The sequence below is a fragment of the Drosophila rhopaloa genome, unplaced genomic scaffold, assembly GCF_018152115.1.
Source record: "Drosophila rhopaloa isolate 14029-0021.01 unplaced genomic scaffold, ASM1815211v1 contig_163, whole genome shotgun sequence".
Taxonomy (NCBI): Eukaryota; Metazoa; Arthropoda; class Insecta; order Diptera; family Drosophilidae; genus Drosophila; species Drosophila rhopaloa.
The window spans coordinates 12414280-12434104 of NW_025335043.1; the positions used below are offsets into that span (position 1 = coordinate 12414280).

The 19825-nt window shown below is 41.5% G+C and overlaps 2 protein-coding genes across 2 annotated transcripts in view; both read left to right on the plus strand.

Annotated features, from left to right (window-relative positions):
- Window positions 1-4393: 4393 nt before the first annotated feature.
- On the plus strand, window positions 4394-7740 carry LOC108051072 (transcription factor Sp5). The gene has a single exon (XM_017133024.1). The coding sequence runs from the start codon at window positions 4558-4560 to the stop codon at window positions 6010-6012; it is 1455 nt and encodes a 484-aa protein (XP_016988513.1). The 5' UTR covers window positions 4394-4557; the 3' UTR covers window positions 6013-7740.
- A 2733-nt stretch (window positions 7741-10473) lies between these two features.
- LOC108051048 (glucose transporter type 1) overlaps window positions 10474-19825 on the plus strand; it is an 85828-nt gene continuing 76476 nt past the window's right edge. The window contains exons 1-2 of the mRNA XM_044457954.1: window positions 10474-10547; window positions 11607-11781. The gene's annotated coding sequence lies outside the window, so the exon portion shown is untranslated. The remainder of the gene's footprint in view (window positions 10548-11606; window positions 11782-19825) is intronic.

The window sequence follows — 19825 nt, forward strand, 5'->3', positions numbered from 1 at the left end:
CTGCAATTGGCTTATTAGAATTTCAATTTAAGATGCAACCAAGTAAAGTAATTCGGTTATGGACTTTTGGGGCACCCCGTCATCATTCATCTGAAATGCAATTAAAAATATTCTCACCCCGAAAACTTTACGCTGCAGTTGCCAATTGCATATGATTAAGGAAGCTAAAAAATTATAATTGTTTTTATTTAAATTTGTGCATGACGCACAACAGGAGGACTGTTATTGTAATTACGACAGGACTTCCCTTATTTTTGATTTCAGCTATTTTTCAGGGGTTAGTTGGTTGCTATATTTGTTTTCCCTTCGAAGGATTATTATGCAGATTTCCTAAGCTCCTTGGATTTTGTCCAAAGCCACTCATCCTGAAATTGGTTTATTGGCAGATCGATCATTCAGAGGCCTTTCCTTTAAACCTTATGCTTTAATTCTTCATTTTTCAAACCAAATAAAGTTTAATTCCTTTTCTTCATTTATAAAGTTTTTAAGGAAATTAGGCAATTTAAAACTAAAGGAAAGTAAAAATCCAGATAATTTTAAGCTTCGATTCCACTGCAGTCTCATCCACCAGCTATCTTCGAGTATTTTTGTTTACTTCAATAAGGATTAGCTTGCGGAAATAGCCAAAGCTCAATGGGATATATATTTATTAAGCCACACATGCTGCGATTGGCTTATTGGCAGCTGAATCTCCCGGAGATGCAGCAAATTGGGAGCTTTTCATTTTAATACCCAATGGAGTAAGCCAAATTGGTAGCAGATTTCTCGCTCCTTCTCCAGACACATAAAATGCAATTAAAAAACCTTCACGCCCCGAAAACCGAATCAGTTTCCTGCTCGAGCAGCAGAAATTGCATGAAATTATGAAAGCGAAAAATTTAATTACAGCTCAGTGGCAGGCGGCGAGGAGTGGGTAAGTGTAAGTCCTTTTCCGCGGATTGACAGCGTCTGAACCCCCAAAAAGGCAGCCTCATCGCCACAATGGGTAACATGTGCTACAAGTGGAGTGGATCCTCGAGGAGCTGCCCAAGCAAAAGTGCACGCGGCTTGCAGGCTCAAAAGCCTTTTGAGACACACACATAGCCCGATGAAAACGAGAATGGAAATGGAAATGAAAATGCATTATGCCGCATAAACGATGCATTTTCGAACATTAATTATTGCCAAGGAGCCGCCAGAGGGATAGAAGGATGCCAGCCAGGACATGCAGACAGATCCGAGGTGGGGCACGGGGTGCTCTTGAAATTACCATAAAAAGATGCACTTAAGGGTTAGCCAGGGAACAAACAACAAACAAAATGCGTACCTCTCTATGGGGGGCATGTGGGTGATTTGTCGGGGGACGATATAAATCTGGACGGTGGGGGGGTTTACTCCCCAGGCCATCGTGGGTGTTTGTGGAGTGCAAATTTGTGCCAAGAACGCCTTGGAGCGCAGAAATCAGAGCAGTCGAAGGAGATTTCAAACGGTACACGCTAAGAAATGGGACAACCCTTTGAAAAAGTACTCGTAAGGGCACAAATCCCTTGCTAAGAAATGGGAAAACCCTTTAAAAACTACCTGTAAAACAAAATAATTCTTTAAGAAATAAAAAAAAGTTTTGAATGAAAATGAAAAAATATCCAAATAATAATATCTTGTTTCCTTTGATAAAAAATAATCTGGTGGAGATAAATACAATGAATAAATGAAGGTTTTATTACTGCTACGTTATTAAAAGATCAAATTATATAAGCTTGTTGGGGGAAGCCTCCATTCTAGAGATTAAATCAATACGAGTTATTCATTGTTCGTAAGTGCAGAGATCATATTCATAAGAAATAATAAAAGTGCACTCCGAACTGATGGATGATGATAACCGTAGAGAAACCTCCAGCCAACACGCACTAATCCGTTGGAATAGGCTTGTCCCAGATTAATCAAACTTCATTCTGTTGATGGCTTGATTTCTCGTTTCCTTTTTCTCTCACTTTATCGAATCGCAAATAAGGCGGCATTTGTGAGTGACAAGGATAAGTTGGCATCGCATCGCAAGGAGGGGAGGACTTTCGCCACCCGGCGGGGTTGGAATTCGCAGCCTCCGTGTATCTGCGATGCCTTTCAGGACTTCTGGATGGCAAAAGGACGAAAGGAGGACAGAAGGACAGGACGACAGGGCCATCAGGACAATGCCCGCGTGGCTGGCGCACTTCTGAGACTTTTGTTGCCTTCTCCGATTCATTCGATGCGAAGTTTTTGCTTGGATTTGGCCTCGGATGCGTGCGCTATTTTAATTCTAAGCTGCATGGCAAACAACATCGATTCCCCTGCCGAATGGAATGGCCACCCTGCCGCGAGTGGATCGCTTTGGGAATACTCTCTGAACTCTCAACTGTGCACTGAGAAAACAAAAACATTATTGGGTATAGACTTGCAAAATTATTATATGCAACTTGTATATAGAAGCGATGCATTTAAAATATTTTTATAAAAGGTTTTAATAAAAAGTATTTGAATCTAAAAGCTCCAAAAATGTATAAGTCCCTTACAAATATTTGATTGGTTGCCCAAACTAATTTTTAATATTATTTATTTATAAGATTGCATTACATGATAAATATATTGTGGTATTTCAAATGAAGTTAAGATCTAATAAAACCAGTTTCTGTCAATATTATAGATTCAAATTTATAATTATAAAATTTCTAGCTTAACTTATATACATTTTTTTTAACAGCTGGCTTAACCCAAATATATTGTCTATTAATTAAACATTTTTCTAAGTCACATACAAGTGTGTCGTGATTTAAAATATGGTACATTTTAATAAAACTTTCTTTCAGTGCCTTTTTTTGTCAGCCCGTTTTGGGGTGGCATCGTTGCCATGCACGTGCCTACCGTAATACAAGAACAACAACAATGGCGGCGTGTTCAACATAATATGCCATATTTCCAGGAGCGAAGTCCTGCGACGAAAGCCCTCGACGGGAATCGAAAGTGCATTCCCTTTCATGGCAACCACTGCCGACTCAGTCGGCGTCGCATTTCGATTACATTAATGCAAAGCTCACACACACACAGATTTCTGTCCAGGATACTTCCATACAGACACAGACACTGCTACAAGGATACATGGATACATGGATAGGAGGATACAAGGATACAAGCGATTGTGCCCCGTGTTTCGGTGGTGAAGTTCGAAGTTCGAACCCAAGTTGTGTCTGCTAGTCTGCTAGTCAGATACCTACCCCACCAAAAGCAAACTTGACAAGCTTGGCCGCCGTCTGAGGTCGCAAAGAACTGATAAATGCAGTGCCAGCGACTACACAATAAGAAATTTATTACAATTAATTATAAGAAAGAGCTTATTTTCAAATAATTTTATATTAATCCTTGGAGCGTGTTAAAAAAAGAAAGCACTGAAACTAGAAAGGAAAATATGGAATTACATATCCTTTTATTTAAAACCCATTTTAATAACAAGGTATACCATCTGGTTTTTTTGGGCCCAATAAATGATTTTCTGAATTTATAAAAATTAGATTTCTTTTTCTATGTGTTTCTGTTATTGTATTATTAATTAGATATTAAGTTTTTATAGAACTTGGTACCAAAACATCATTATATTCTATAATTATAGATTTTTCTAAAACTAAAAATTTTGTTTCTGTTTACCTAGTTCTCTTATTTCTTCATTCGGGGTCTGAATCCTTCTCAGGTCGTTCTTACTTGTTACTTTGTTTACCTTCGATAACCATCTTGCATCCAACTGCCAACAGCTGTTTTGGGCCAAATGGCAACAAAGAAGCAATTCTCCTTCAAGCGGTGGGATACCCGCTGTCCCATTGAAGATTCTTCCCCGATGACCTTATGGTTACACGCTCAATTAACGACTTCATGGCTGTCAGCTGTTTTGCCAAAAATTTAGAAAAGAACAATGTGCAGCTCCGATTTCCGCCGAATTTGTGTTTTTGCCAAAGAAGGTGCTGCGATTTTGGTGCGTGGCAATTCGTGGCCCGAAACAACAGCTGTCGCACATTGATTTCTCCGAGTGCATTGTCCTAGCTGCGAAATGTGAGAGTGTGTGTGTGCGTAGGACTTTCACTAACAGCTCCCCGTGCTATAAGTATGTGTGTGTGTGCTTGTGGAAAAAAGGGTGACTAATGTGTGTGTGATTGCTAACAAAAGATTCCGGCTTTTGCGGCTCTGCCGGCGTTCAAAAAAGACTCTGCCGACGTCGAAAAAGGACAACGACTTGGCTGAAAGGGGGTTGAAAATATATTTCCAGGACGCCGGCGACGCCGGCACAAACAATGATTTCGAGTTTCTGTTTCGGTTTCGGTTTCGCTTTCCTTTGGGCCTGTGGCACACATAAATAGCCGCCGCCGAATCCACTGAACGTCATTCGCAGCACAAACGTCGAGCCGACTGGAGGTCTTCTACTAAAGTCCAGTCCGCAAGGATCAGCGTTATCAGTTTGTTGTTAAGTTTGCTTAGTTCCCGTTCTACGTTCTCCGTTTTCTGTTGCCCAAGTTCAAGTTTTAAGTTAATCAAAATAAAACCCCCACCATCGATGCAATGGCCCAGACACAGACACAAACGCAAACGCAAATGCAATCCCACTCGGAAACCGAGAAACTCAACCATCCGCACAGCATTGGCATCCAGCTGCAGCACAAGGGGATGCCCCACGGGCTGGGTCTGCTGACCACGGTGGCCTCGCTGCCTCCGAAATACCGCAGTCGCTACCTGAACCTGAAAACCAGGTGCGAAATACCACTGGATCTAACGGTGAAGCTGCCCTCGCCGCTGCCCAGCAGCGATGTGCCCATGGCGGCCACATTTACGGAGGTGTATAGCGAAAATGTGGTGGAGGTTCCGCAGGAAGAGGCAGCCAAAGTGGAGGAGGAGCAGCAGCAGGTGAAACCCCCAACGCCACCGCAGAGTCCATCAGGGAAGCGCAAATTGAGCTGTGACGATGATGGACACCCCGCTAAAATGGCCAAAAAGGAGGAGGTGGAGGAGGAGGAGGATGAGCAGCCCATCCCAACAGTAGAAGCCACGCCAGCGAAACCTGTCAAAGTGGCGGACTCGGCTCCGAAAACCAGCAAGGCCTCCACTTCCTCTGGGAAACCCTCCCGCAATAAGGCCACCCGCAAACTGAAGTTCGACGAGGAGACCAGTTCACCTGTGTCCGGTACGATTATCCGACCGCTCGAGGACATCACCGATGGTTCGATGCAGTACAGCAATGGTGACATTGATCCCAAATACAACATTGTCGAGATCACAGAGGAAACCAAGGCAGAGTTGGCGGCCATCAAGAACGTGATTGGGGACTATGTGTGCCGTTTGTGCAAGATTAAGTTCGAGGATGCCTTCGGTCTGGCCCGTCACCGGTGTGCCTGCATAGTCCTGCTGGAGTACCGATGTCCCGAGTGCGGAAAGCAGTTCAATTGTCCTGCCAACCTGGCCTCCCATCGCCGTTGGCATAAGCCGAGAAAGGAGGCGGCCAAAAAGGAGAATCGCAATACCATTAACCAACAACAGCAGCAGCAATCGCAGCAGCAAGTGGAGAAAAAATCAGCATCGGAGGATCTGGCATTTGACTGCCAGGAGTGTGGCAAGAAATTCAAGAGGGCCGCCTACCTGAGGAAACACCAACTGACCCACCAGAAGAAGGAAAAGTCGGGGGAGAAAGTGGTGGAAATGTTGCCGCCAGCCAGTACAACTACCATAACAGGCAGTTTCCACTTCAATCAGGCGGGATCTTCGGGGGTTTCCACCTCCTCCTCCGCCAGCAGTTCCCATTCCGACGAGGGTGTCTATGTGGTGGGGGCCAATACGAGAAGTAACTACGACTACGACAACGATTACCTCTCGGACTCAAGCTCCTCGGCCTCATCCGCGGGATATGGTCGTCTGCAGATCGTGGAACATGGTCTCACGGAGGAGGAGAGCATTGCCGCCGCTGCCCTCACGAACTTAAGGAACTGCGCTTCCGTCATTCAACACACCACCATGGCCCATTGAAATCGAGTGAGAGTTTTAATGTTAAGTTTAGTTATTAGTTGACAACCCCCAAAAAAAATCCTTTTCGGGGGTCAATGCAGCTGAAACAGACCAAAGAATTAGTTTTATTCACGGAAATTTCAGTTTCCTCTTCATATTCTTAGTTAGGTATAAAGTTTAGTTCTTAAACCGATTTAGTTTCGTTCGCAAAATGAGTTCAATTCTAGTCAGACTCTGATTTGTATCCGTACTTCGGTCCACATTCCATAGGTACTTTAGTTCTAGTCAGTGAAACCAAAGAATCTTGGCACTAGTCAGCTTCAAAAAGATCTCTCGAAAAAGGTGTCTCATAAGTACCAGGCAGGCATTTTTTGTAGTCCTTAGTTTTAGATAGTTTAGGAACTTTTGGGAGTGCAATGAACTAAACAAAAGAACCAAAGAAAACAACCAAAAATTCATTACTAACCATTTTCATACTCTATCCACCCTACTCCAATATCAACTACTTATAAAAATACCAAAGACTCAAAACTAACACTCTTTAAACTACATCTGTCACTCATATTTCATTAATTCCTATTACATTTCTCAAACTTCAACTTTCATAAATCATTCATCACTCCTTTCTTTAATCCCCCACTTTCCTTATTTCTCATCATCTCATAACATCCTTCACACTTCCGAAATTCATTCTTCATGACTTTTCTCATTCTCATACTCATCTTTTCCCGATCATCTTTATCACTTTATCTCTGATTTTTCGCAAATCATCTCCGTACTAATATCCATACCCAAAATTCAACCCTTTTACCAAAATATTTCGTGTCATTCTAGTCATAAGTTCTTGCATTCTTTCTAGTCATTTTAGGCAAATAATTTCTATAAGTCAGCTTCATTTCGATCTTACTAAGTTTGTACAAACATATATCATTCTTCAATTTCGGATACAGCTTTAGTCATGTTCTGGTTATATACCGAAACCAAAATTCAGGCAAAATTGTGCAGTAATAGATCTTAAGTTCAAATCAAACCAAAAAAGCAAAACCAAATCCTAGTTTAAACAAAAATCCAAACCCAGTGTTAGGTGAACCAAAGTCGAGTGTGAGCTCTAGTCATTTTTTAGGCTCCTAAGTGAGGGGAATCGAGTAATTCTCAGTTTAATTTAATTTAGTTTAGTTAGGCATAGAAAACGGACATTGGACCAGCGTCTCACTACCAGTCAAAGTATTGAACAGTACAACCTAGCTATAAAGGCCCCAGGCTTCAGAACCGGCGGTTGTGTACTTAAAGCAATAAAATAAGAAATCCCTTAATCGGGGGCAATATCACAGCGCTATTGTTCCTTAGCATCTGTATATGTAAATTGGTTGTAACCGCAGAGTACAACGAAATGGGAAACTTTCGCTCAATTTAGGAATTAATTACCAATAAGCTATATCATATGGAACCATATCGGTTGAGATTTTGTGATACTAAATGCTAAGCCTAAAGTTTACAAGAGAATCGTTGTGCTCGTTGTGCAGTAACAATAAGCAAAAACAAAACAGATCTTTGTACCAAATATTTTTATATGTAATATATCCTTAAGAAGTAAATATTTTTATACAAAAAGAAAAACTTTGGAAAGAACATAAAAATTGTAAATCACGAAACTCTTTTATAGAAACTAAACACAAAAACGTATTTTTCTAAAAAACCAAATATTTTTATACAAACACACATCTTTGAAAAGACCATAAAAATTGTAAATTATAAAAAACACTTGAATAAAAACGAAAAACTGAAAATGGAAACTTCTTGTTCTTTGGGTTGTCAGGGAAAACAAACCCTCAATGATGGGTTTATAATTGTGGCGAGGTGGTCATATATCATCTATGTGGGGGTTGCAAGTCTCTGGCAAACAATAATGATGAGTGTTTCTTGGGTGATTCTTCATAATCATCATGCTCAAATAACGCTGCAGTTTGGTAATGAAATGCCATTAAGGGCCATTGACATGGGCCATCGATCTGGGACCGACTAAAACAAATACCAAAACACACTTACTGCCAAGGCGGAAAAGCGGAAGTGGACTTAGGAATCGGACAGATGCAACTGGGAACTGGGAAATAGGAACTTGCTAAAGGGAAAAGGGCTGGGAAACTTGATGAGGGGGTGGAATTCTGGGTGTGGGGGTGGCTCTCTGGACCAGAGTGAAACCCTAAACGGGCCAAACTAATGATGCCCTCAACGGAAACGCGTAAAAAATGTTTAATCAAATACAAATGCATGACAGCACGGAAAAAAGGCGAGCGAACAGGATATGTCAGGATACTGGGATGCGAGGGTGCAGCAGCATACCAATTTGAGGGGTGCGGGGGTGGCAGTTGCGTGCGCGGTGTGAATCAATTTAAAGCGTCAAAAGAGCCGTATAGCATTTAAGGAGATGTCCTGCTGCAGCCCATCCCCTTGTATAAAATTGTGTAAAATCATGTCCACCAAAAACTACCCTTCGCTGTTTTTAAGGGAGTGATGCAGCAGCCCGACATCTGTGTCCAAAATATAGCAAACAATAAAGAACTATACTAATAAAATGATCTCGAAAAGCGATACGGGGCCAAGTTGCAGTTGGCACCTTGGCACGGGGCATTCCTGTACAGTGGGACCCGCATAAGGTGGCAGGCGGAGGTCCAACAAGTTCCCGTTTCTGCGGGTTCAAGGCAGCTGCCTTTGCGATCTGAGTACCTTTCGAGAACCTCTGCGCTATTATCCTGCTGCTCTGCTAATTTGCACCTTGAGAGGCTGCTCGCTCGCCTTATGCAGGTCCTTTGTCCTCGCCAATGTGGCCATGTGTTCTAATGGTACTCCTCCAAGGAGTTGACAGATTGATGAGCCTGATTGGCAGATTTTGAGGGCCAGTCTCTGAAGTGTCGACCACTTGAGCTACCCATTTGATTACCATCATCATTGGCAGCCCTCTAACGATTGCGCGACCAAAGGGGTTATTTAATATGCAAATTCTAATTATGCAGTTCCCACATTAGCAGATCATGCAGATGATACAAAAAAGCTTCTATAAATGGAAAGCCAAGCACAATCGCAGATGAAATCATGAGGGTTAATTATTTGCAAGCTTGAATAATAATAGATCTCTTAGTCCTATCTGCAGCACATCAAAGCTGGTTTGTTATACCTTCCGAATTTCATTTCTTTTAGTACTATTTTCTGACCTTACAACGATGATATTTTTTAAAGATTTTAAAATAATTCCTTGGTAACAAATGCTACCGAAATAAGAAGTATAATGTCTAGATCAAAAGCAGATGTAAATAATTAGTTATCAAATGGTCAAGTTTTAGGACTTTAATTTCTGCATTACTTTTATGAAAATGGCCTAATTCGAATGTTCAGTGTCAGAATAAAACATGTGAATTCCTTTAACCCTTTTTAAATTTTGCCAAATAAACTTTATCTAATCCTATTTTTATAGCTATATAAGAAAACATTAAAAATTAAAACAAACTAAATTCTAATCCAATATTTAATAGAAAATTCACTGTCGATTTTCAAACGCGATGCCATAAAATGATTATTTATTTAATATTATCTTGCTTAAGTTAATAATCGTAGTAGAACTTTTACCACAACCTTTCGTTGTAATTGTCACATATCGTGAAGGATATTAAAATACTTTCAAATACTTTTTAGCTGCGTATAAGTCCTGCAAAGCTTTCAAAGCTTAGAGAAATTGTAAAAGCCGCTTGATGCAACCGTGCGATGTCAGAGGTCCTGGCAGTTGTCGAAGGCAACCCTGCGTTAAGTTGGCAGCTCCGACTGTCCGTTGGAATAACGGTTATCGGGACATTTTCTCCGGCGGAGAGACGCCTACGTGGAGAAGGACTTCGCACGAGCACGAGTCCTGCGACTCCTCAGCCGGAACGCATCGTGGAGCATCGCACACCTGACATTCAGACATTCATGTTGTGGCCAGGCTGGCAGTCAGACGTGTGGATCGCAATCCGGAAAACGAGGAGCCGATAACCCGACAGTCCAGTGCAAAGTGGAGGAAAAGTCTCACGCAGATTCTCCGCCGTGGAGTTGCGTCCGTGAACGGTTTACGGTTGCGGTTAACGGTCAACGGTAGCGGGCTATTCCGGGGAAAAGTGAGTGTGATTTTCGAGCCGAAGAGAAGTGGTTGAGTCGCTGGGAAAAGGAGGAAAATCACGGGGCACGAAAGGTTCGAAACTCAGCATGTGCTATGGCCCCAGGGGGTGGTGGGTGGTTGGGTGGTGGTGGGCTGGCTGGCCGACTGGGGGGTGTCCTGCGGAAAGAGAGTAGCTCGACTTATTGATTGAGCTTTCCTCGCTCTTGGCCAGCCTCCCACCCCCCCCAAAAATGAAAAATACTGGTACTTTTTGGGAGCGCGGAAAAGCTTTTTCAGTTTTCCCGCTGCCACTGCTGCTTGCCTTGGGTGAATTTTTCAGCAATTTTCATTTTCAGTTTTTCTCCCGACTGTTTTAGGGCGGTTCCGCAAGCAGCAGCGACTCCTGCGATTCAAGCACACTCCACTCGAACGCGTATGAAAATTCCGCTTTTCCCAAAAAAACACAATAAATAGCTGCAGAAAAATAAAATAAAATACTTAAGTCAGTGGGCAACAAAACAAAGACATTTTGCGGCAAAAAAAAACTTGAAATGAATGTGGAAAATGAAAGTCAAAACTCGGAGGACATTATGAAAATATTATGACAAAAAGTGTTGTTATTGTTTGAGTGTGTGGCCTGCTTTTGTGTCCGTGTGTGTGTGTGCCTGTGTGTGGCTCCTTTGTGTGCGAGTGTGTTTGTAAAATTCAATAAAATGCGAAGGATTGCAATTGCCAAAATGGCAAATTACAACAAAATGCGCACATACACATGGAAATTTGTCAGAAATTTCGCCTGTGTGTGCGCGTAGTTTTGATTTTCTCTGCGGGCTCTGTGGCTTACTCTCCTCTGTATTGGTTTCTCTGTGTGTGTGCGTGTGGCTCTCCGAGTCCTGTGTGTGTGTGTGTCCGTATCCGTATCTGTGTGAATGTCCTTCGCTGCTTACGTACGCAGACTGAGTGACTCGATTGAGGCGGCTGCCTGAATGGCTGGCAGGTCCTGTGCTCCTTTTTCCTTTGTGAAATGAATGCGTATTCAATGAGCAATGAAATCCGTGACACATTCGCGCCTCTCTCTCTTTCTCTCCGTCTCCACTTGCACAGGACTCTCTGTGCATTTTCCATTTAATTTATTTTTTATTACTCGACCCGCCTTTGTTCTTGGTCCGATATCCGTTTTAAATAAAAGCGACATTAACACCGTAACCTCTGACATTTGTCTGTCTCTCGGTCTTAAATGCTCACTCAGACGAGGCCGAAATGCCAGAGAGAAACTTGCCACATGTGCGTCCTTTGCCCGTTATCCTTTAAGTTGCCTTGAACATTCCTCTGGCCTATTCTCGTGCACTGCATTCCTGCATTCCCCTTGTGTTAATTTCAGCTCGAAAGTTAACCCATTAATTGGCTGGCAAAGTGCTAAAATTCCTCGGCTGCTCGCGTGAGTGAGCCGCAATAATATCAATAAATTCCTTTACAATAACTATGCCAACTGCAGCGCGGCGCCCCCCGTTCGTTCTAAACCAAGTCTAAACTAATCCAAACTAAACCAAGCCAGAGACCAAACAAAATAGAGAAAAACTTGTTGAAGTACTTGATTGATGTGTGTGCCCAATTGCCTGCCGAATTGAGCGAGCGAAAACGAGAAGGAGTCTCCGCTGCCTGGCAAAAAGGTGAGTCAACCGACTGTCTGTTTATGCTAAGATTGGGGAAAGCTGGGGGAAAACTAAGATGGGAAAATAGCTGCCATTTTCTGCTTTGCAAACGAAGTGTAAAATCGTAGGTCAACCCAACATTGAAAGACTTAAGCAAAGAAAACTAAACTAATATTGTTGATACCTATGTATATTTATGTGTTTATTTCTAATATTTAGAAAATTGTGTATATTTTTTCAGGGTAAGATTATAATATTAGTTAGTTAGAACACTCGACAGCTATTTAAAATTATATTAAAAGTATTTATTTTATTTATATTTAATTCCAAATTAATTCAATTGTAGGAAATAAATGTATGATTACTTATATGTATAACTTATTTATCAACAATTCATATCCACTTTTAAGACATTTTAATCACTAACTCAAAGAGTGGAGCCACAGGGTTACGAGTTGTTTTAATGAGAGTCCATATAGAAAGAAATATAGACCTCATTTCGACCGCCCACCGAAAGCCAAACACAAGAATTAATTACTCACTTCCCAGGACCATCACTCCGGACCAAAAATGAACCCGAATTTGGGTCTCCGTTCGGTTTTCAATCAGCAATCAGCGGGAATAAAAAGTTGTGAACTTCCCAGTCCCTTTCGACCAATCCATTCCCCCTGCCAAAATATCCATTTGCGGATTAGGCATACAGAGAGCTGCCTCCTTGCCAGCAAATTTATCCTTTATAAACAGCCGCTGGACCTGCACCCACACACAGACACACACACGCACACACAGACGGGTGGAAAAGGGTTTTCCAAGCATGTAGCATAATTTGAAGTGCACACTTCCGTCGGCCGAAAAAATATTGTTTGGTATTTTACAAAAAGTCTATTAATAAAAATAAGCAAAAATCACTGGGCGACCGAAATTGACCCGATCAAAGAGGGGTGAGGAGAGGGGGGAAATAAGAAAAGCCAGCGAGCAATTTCCCAGCCAGCAAACTTCAGCGAATCAACTTGGCCAAGAAGCGTTTTTGCCTGCCCCGAGTGCGTTTACTTAAGCAATCAACTCGACCTCAAACACACACACACACACACGAGGTCCTGTTTATATACATTTCGTTATTTTTTGTTATATTATAACAACTAAAGGAGGCCGCAAAGTTTGTGTGCACACAAAACAAGGGAGGTGGTGGGGGAATAAAACTGGAGAAAACCCTTTGCCATCGAAACGAATTGGGAGCAGAAATCGCAGTGCATTTGTGGGTATCTCCCTGACATCTTCGCATGTGTGTGTGTGTGTGTGCGGCTGTTTGTTTGTGTGCGGCAGACAAATAAAACATTTGCTCGCTGGCGAAGTTTGTTTAGTTTTTCAATTCTTTCTTTCGGTTTGCAAAATGGAATCAGAATCCGGCGAAACATTTACACGCGTGCATAACAAAGGACGTGCAAATTCTCACGTCAACACACATAAACCACTGGCAAACACACACACGCACCGTTGTGCTCATACGCTTACGCACACACACACACACACACACACACGCACTCGCGCGGGCAATGTCAACATGTGTAGCATACTTTTTGGGGCCTGGCATTATTTGCACCTTTCGCCTTTTGCTTCTGTTGTTATCTTCGGCATCCTTAGCCATCCTTACTTTTCTTATTTTCCAACCTCTTCTTTTCGGGTTTTTCCAGCAACTTCAAAGCTTCATCCTGCACGACAAGAAATCATAAATGTATAAGAATTGATTACAAACACAATCATATTTGTTTAGTTTTGATTATTTATTTAATCATAATCTGTTATTTTAAATCAACTTTGTTAGAACTTTACTTGTTAAACCATCCCTAAATTTTAAGATTATGTTTAAAATGTTATTTTATATCACATATATATCAAAAATTTATTTATAATAGATTTCTACTCTTATTTTAATTTATATTATTAAATATTTGTATAACGTTAAATAAATATGTGTATTTCTATGTTAATAATTGTAACCTTTTTCACTGAATAATAATTATGTCGTTTTCATTGCAATACTTTCTCCCCGTGTACGACTCCTTTTTGTTGTTATTTAGTGCCTTCGTTGTTGGGTTTTATGCTTGGTCCCGCTTTTGCTCAGCCTTCTGCTTTATTTTCGTTGTACATGTTTTTTGGGGCCTGCGATTTGTATCTGGCAATCTGAAAGATACTCGCCATCCGAAGCCGTGTCCCTCCTGCCCTCCACTTTGCTGCAGTCATTCGCTTGTGGAGCCCCTTTTGCGGTTCCTTTATGATGCGAGCATAAAATATTTGTCATACATTCTTGACAAAACTCTGCTGGCGACCAACGTGTATCCTCCATTAATGTTTGCCTGCAATCCTTTTCGGCCGCTACTTTTGGGGCCACGCCCCAGCGTGCATAATCCACGGATATGGCCCGAAAATCCCCCCATTGCCATCTGTCGCAGCCCATCTATACGTATATCTATCTATCTTTGTATCTAGCGTCTCGATGTCGCGTTTAACGAACTGTGTCATTTACACTTTTTGACAATAAAGTCGAGTTGCCGGGATCCAGGACGAGCAGAAGGACACCCCTCCCCCCGATTCCCTTTCGCCGTGTCAAAGTAAAAATATTTGCCTTCAATTCGCTTGACTGCATGCACGTTCCATCCACAGGCTGCAGGATCCCGGTTCCCCACACCATGTCCTTTGGGCTACTCCTGCCGCCGCGGATTGGGCTCTCCTTTTCTCCGCTGTTGACTTTTGGTCGGGGACGCTTTGACGTCGATTACGCAAAGCCAATAATGAAATGACTTTGGGGTTTTGATTGGCAAAACATTGCGGGCTATAAATGCGCACACACAAAGCCCTCCAGTGTGTGTGTGAGTGTGTGCCTGCGAGATTGTGTATGTTTGCGCTAAAATTCACGCTCTATTAATGACGCTTTGTGCGGCCCCAAAACATCGACACCGCCATCAGGACCCTCCATTGTGACTGCGCTGTGTCAACATTTACTCGGCCCGGCCTTCGAGTTTTCCTTTTAATTAGCCACCAATCAAGAGTCCAAGTGTCCAGCCCTGCAAGTTGAAGTGAAATCAAATATGGCTGTTCAGAATTTTTTAGGAGATCCAGATTGAGAAACCAGTCGATGTAGCTTGGGGGACTAACCGTATCTATGAACTAACCGTATCTGTAACCGTATCTTGAAAAATAGATTTCATAATTTACTAACTTCCTTGAGTTATTTTCACTAGATTATAATTACTAAAGTTACCTTAATCAATTGGCGTCAATTTCATTAAGTTTTTCATTTAAATTAAATCTTTAAATTTGATTTAAGTCCTGTCATATTTGGTTTTTTATGAAAAGAACAAACCACATTATTAGGGTATTGATTATAATTAATGATATATTGGGATGTAAGATATTTTGTGACTGCAAGTGACTTTCGGCTTATATTGAACAAAGTTTCTGAGTGGAATTCGATTTTTAAAGAAATCCCATTTTAGATCCCTTATTTAGTTTTACATTTTCTCAAGAAAAGGCTTCACTTATAAATTTTTTATTCGTTTCCTAATAAACGTTTTGTTGAAGTGTATCCTATTCCTTCTTGACCATAAATAAATATTCCATGTTTGCTTCTCGAATCCGTTTAAATTGTCTCTTTATTTATGTGTTTTGCACAAGGTGCGTCTGCCGCTCGTAGCTTTCACCTTTCTCCCCCTTTTCTCTCCACTTTGAGATCTACTCCTTCTCCGCCCCCTCAAAATGCTGGCAAGATTTGCTTTTGGCCATAAACAAGCCTTCTTTACTGAGTCGCTGCGACTGGGCGCTTAATAAATATATCTCAATCGCTTAAACGCGGCAAACGGCGCCTGTCCCCGCCCTCAACCTGCCACGCCCCTGCCCCTATCTTTATATAGATATATATAGATATATGTATCCATGCATGGCATGCCTGCTCATTGCTGGCAAGCGATCCGATGCCCTGAATGTTTACATAACGCCGTGGCACAAAAGCTGTAAGCCAAAACCAAAAGTCGAATGCCTGAATGGTCGCCGTCTGTCTGTGTTTGTGTGAGCATGTGTGTGTTCGGCATATTTAGTTACCTATATGCGAGCATGATTTGATATCTCATGAATTTTATATAAAAATAAATATAAATATAAACATAAATCGCAATTGGCTTGCACACAAAAGTCGAGCGATTGGCGGTCTCAGCATTTCTTCAGCCCCCATTCCAATTTAAATACCCGGTAATTGTGGAGGAAGACGGTAAAACGGATTTGTGGACTTATTTGTAACATAACTTATATTTAGGTGAAATAAAAACAAAATGCCTACAATAAATTCAAACTGTTTACAAAATACAACAAATATTATTGTGTCCGCTCTTAAAGGACAATCATAATTATAATACATAAAGAACCATTATTCTTCATAAAAATATTAATGTAAGATAAGTAAAGTATGTATCAGGTACTTAAAACCATGTTTGTAGATCTTGTCAAAACCTTTTTAAAAACCAATGGACAAAAGTAAATTCTTTGTAAAGTTCACCTAGAATATATTTATTTAAAATGTATAAGATATAAGGTATCAGATAGTCTCTACTATAGAACTCGTCTACCCTCTCCGTATTTGTCTGGATTTTATAAATAACATTTATTTGGCTCATTTGGCGGTTTATGGGCAAAAACATCTCCAAGCTCCTGGCCGAGTCGCTTATCGTAATTACAATCTCATGTAAGCGATTCGCGCGATGCTGTTGCACAACTCTGAGGTCATAAAGTTGGGCTACTTTTTGGCCAGATATAGATATGGATGTATGGGAATTGGTAGGAGGCAGGACCGCACAATGCAGCAGGCAACTAAATTAGACGGCATTTGAATGCGGCTCGTCCTCTACTTGGCCCAAAAGTTGCTCCGTTCTTTCCATATATTTTTTTTCTGTTCGGGGTTAGTTGTTGGTCAAACGCTTGGGGAATAATAAATAAGTATGTGTATGGGTGTGCGGTCTTTGTGCCAAAGGAGGAAAAATACAAAAAAAAATGTATGCATGATGTCCCGGCCATTTTCATAGTTCATTTGGGCAGCCTCCTTTTTTTTCGCATAGGTCAGTCAAGCGTGTTTTTGGGTTGCAGATTGTGTTTCGGGATACCCAGTGCTCTTGTCGATGAAGTGTGACGTTTATTAAACTCAATTTAAAAGAATGGCGGCTCATTTATTTTATTACTGGTCCTGTCAAGTGCGGCTAAAGTTACCAGCGCGGCGGCGAGTGTCTCGGAAAAGGCAAATGTGGGATAGTGGCCCATTTTCCGGGCCCGAAATTAGTAAGCCAACCCAAGTGAGTGCCCCTTCCCACATGTGTGTGTTTGTTCGGGGCATAACAACCATTTGTTATTGATATTGACAGCTGCAAATAAATGAGCAATTTACCGGGGGCCATTTTCCTTGCTTGCCTGTGCTAAATTTAGCATTCTTCAAGCTGAATTTTTATGCCCTCTACGCTGGCAGCGCAGGAGTATTATGTGTTTGCCAAGAAGGTACCCATAAACAGTACATATTTTGGGATCAAAATTAATAGCCCATATGGTTCAGGGGCGTTTCCACATAAATAAATAATTAAAAATTAATCTGAACGGAAAATTGCATACTGATAATGTTATTAAATTAAATTTTTTAATAGAAAAACTATTCCGATATTTTAAAGTATTTTGCTGCTCAATTTTCTTTCAAAATGTTTTAGTATTAAAACTATACATTTTATTCGAATTTACTTTAGAATACACCTTTATTAGTTCATAACGTGAGATAATAGGTTATAATTCGAGAGAAACTACAAAAGGTAACAATTTAAAGGGATTTAATGAAATCCCTTAAGCTATACTTCAATACTAGCCATCTAATGGCCTTAAAGTAATTAAGCCGAGTTGACCGCATTTGATGTGTCTAACTGCTGTCCGAATCCTGCTGGGCTTGTTATCCTTGCGAATTACCAATTCCTTAGTGGGCAGTCAATACTTTTTGTGGTTGGCGCTGTTTTTGTCTGCCATCATCTCGAATTGTCAAAAGGTTTCTGCCTGGCAGTTGTGGGAGGTGCCTTTTTTTTCGGGGTTCGACGGAGGGACACAACACTTTTTCAGGCTCAAGCTCGTTGCGCTGCAAAGTATGCAACGCTTTTTGCACTTCGCCAGTCGCGCATTTTGATAGATGAGTCCTGGCGGCCATTATGCAACACATGTACATGCACACAGCGTTGTTCGCCTCGTTTATCTGTCCGTCTGTGTTGGTGCGGTTCTTTTGGCATAACTCACATTGCTCACTGCTTACTTATTTACCCAAAAATGTAAAAAATGTAAAAAATGGTGCAATAACAACAGGCGGGAGAGCAAGCAAAACAAGCAACACCAAAGCCATAGAACAGCAACAATCCTGGCTAGTAACAACAACAGCGACTGTGTCCCTGACAGCAGCCAGCGTGTGTAACAATTTCTCAAACAGTGCCACACATAAGTCTGTCTACCAGCTGCTATAATGTGTTTCCTGTTTGTGCTCAACGCTCACACACCACCGGATATGAGGCGTCCATCGGAAATGTGTTTCAATGGGTGTTTTCTGGCCCCAGATCGCCCTGCTCGACCCCTCATCCTGTTCCGAATTTTTCGTTTTTTCCATATTTCGTTTTTTTTTCGGCAAGGTTGCATTGCCGGCCATGGCGGAGCACTTGACTTAGTCGGTGTCCTCTTATCTTTGCGGGCGACCAAGAAATATATGACCAGGCACCCTTGGCGAACATTAGAAAAAACAGGTGCACAGGGAGAAAATGTGTCCAAAAAGGGGACATGGTTATGAAGACTTTAAAGTTTCATGTGTGCTTGGTAAAGGCAAATATATGTTTCTTATATCGAATTATATATTATTTGAAGATATTATATAGATAATCATTACAAAAATAAAACTAACTGACATTTCTACATTTTGAGTCTTTAATGACTGAAAACCTGATAATCAATAAATAAATCAAATTCCATAGACTTCAAGAAAGAGTGTATAAATGAATTTGAAATGTTCGTATTATAGTTTTAAATGAAAATAATATTTTAAATTATTTATGACGGTCGTAAATTGGAAACTATGATTTTGATTAAAAGATCTATGTGACTTTTCCTTTGTGTAAAGCTGAGAAATGTGTGTGTAAAAAATGGAATACGTAGACGTGAGGTGAGGGAGGTGCCTCAGAAAGCGGCGTCAACTATCCAGTGTTTATATTTCTTTACTTTTTCCCCTTTTTAATTTTTGCAGCGAGCATATTGCCAGCATCCTGCTTCCTTCAGCTTCCTTCGCTGCACCTCCTGCATCCTGCGTCGTGCTGTTGTCATTGGCAGACCCCCTATGGCAGTACCCCCATCCATCCCCCCCCACGTCTCCACTTTCCAGCAAAATTGAAAAATACGCGCGATAAAATGCTTGACATGCCACGTAATGCGTTGCAAATATATTGCCAAAGTTTTTCGCCATTCGCCATTCGACGCTGTTGTTTGTTGTTGTGACAGCACAGCGGGTAACAGAAAACGAGGGGCAGAAGTTTTTAACTCGGCCCCGTTATTATTCATTATTGAACTGCCAGTTTGGCCTGACACACGCCAAACGCCATGAGAAGGCGACCGAGTGGCCAAAACGGCAAAAACGGCCAAAACGGCCAAATGGCCAGCTGGCGAAAACCAAACTGAACCCAAACTCAACTCAACTGAACTGAAAATGCGATTGCCACTGTCCTCCGCTGCATTGATTTTGTAGTTGGTTTAATTTTGAAAGCGCAAGGCTAAAACTAATTTCGAATTATTTGGCATTGAACGCTGACTGGTCATCGGCGGGGGAAGGGGGAGGGGGTACAAAGGGGGTGAAGGCGGGGGCGGGGCCCATTAAGTGGTCACAAAACTTTGTCCGCTGACATCCAATTTTTGGCCTTAATGGCAGCCAACTAACCAAGCAGTTAATAATGCAGTGGACGGGAAGTAAAACAGCGCGCAGATGTGGTTCACTAAGTGGACTCTGATTGCACTATGCAGCGAA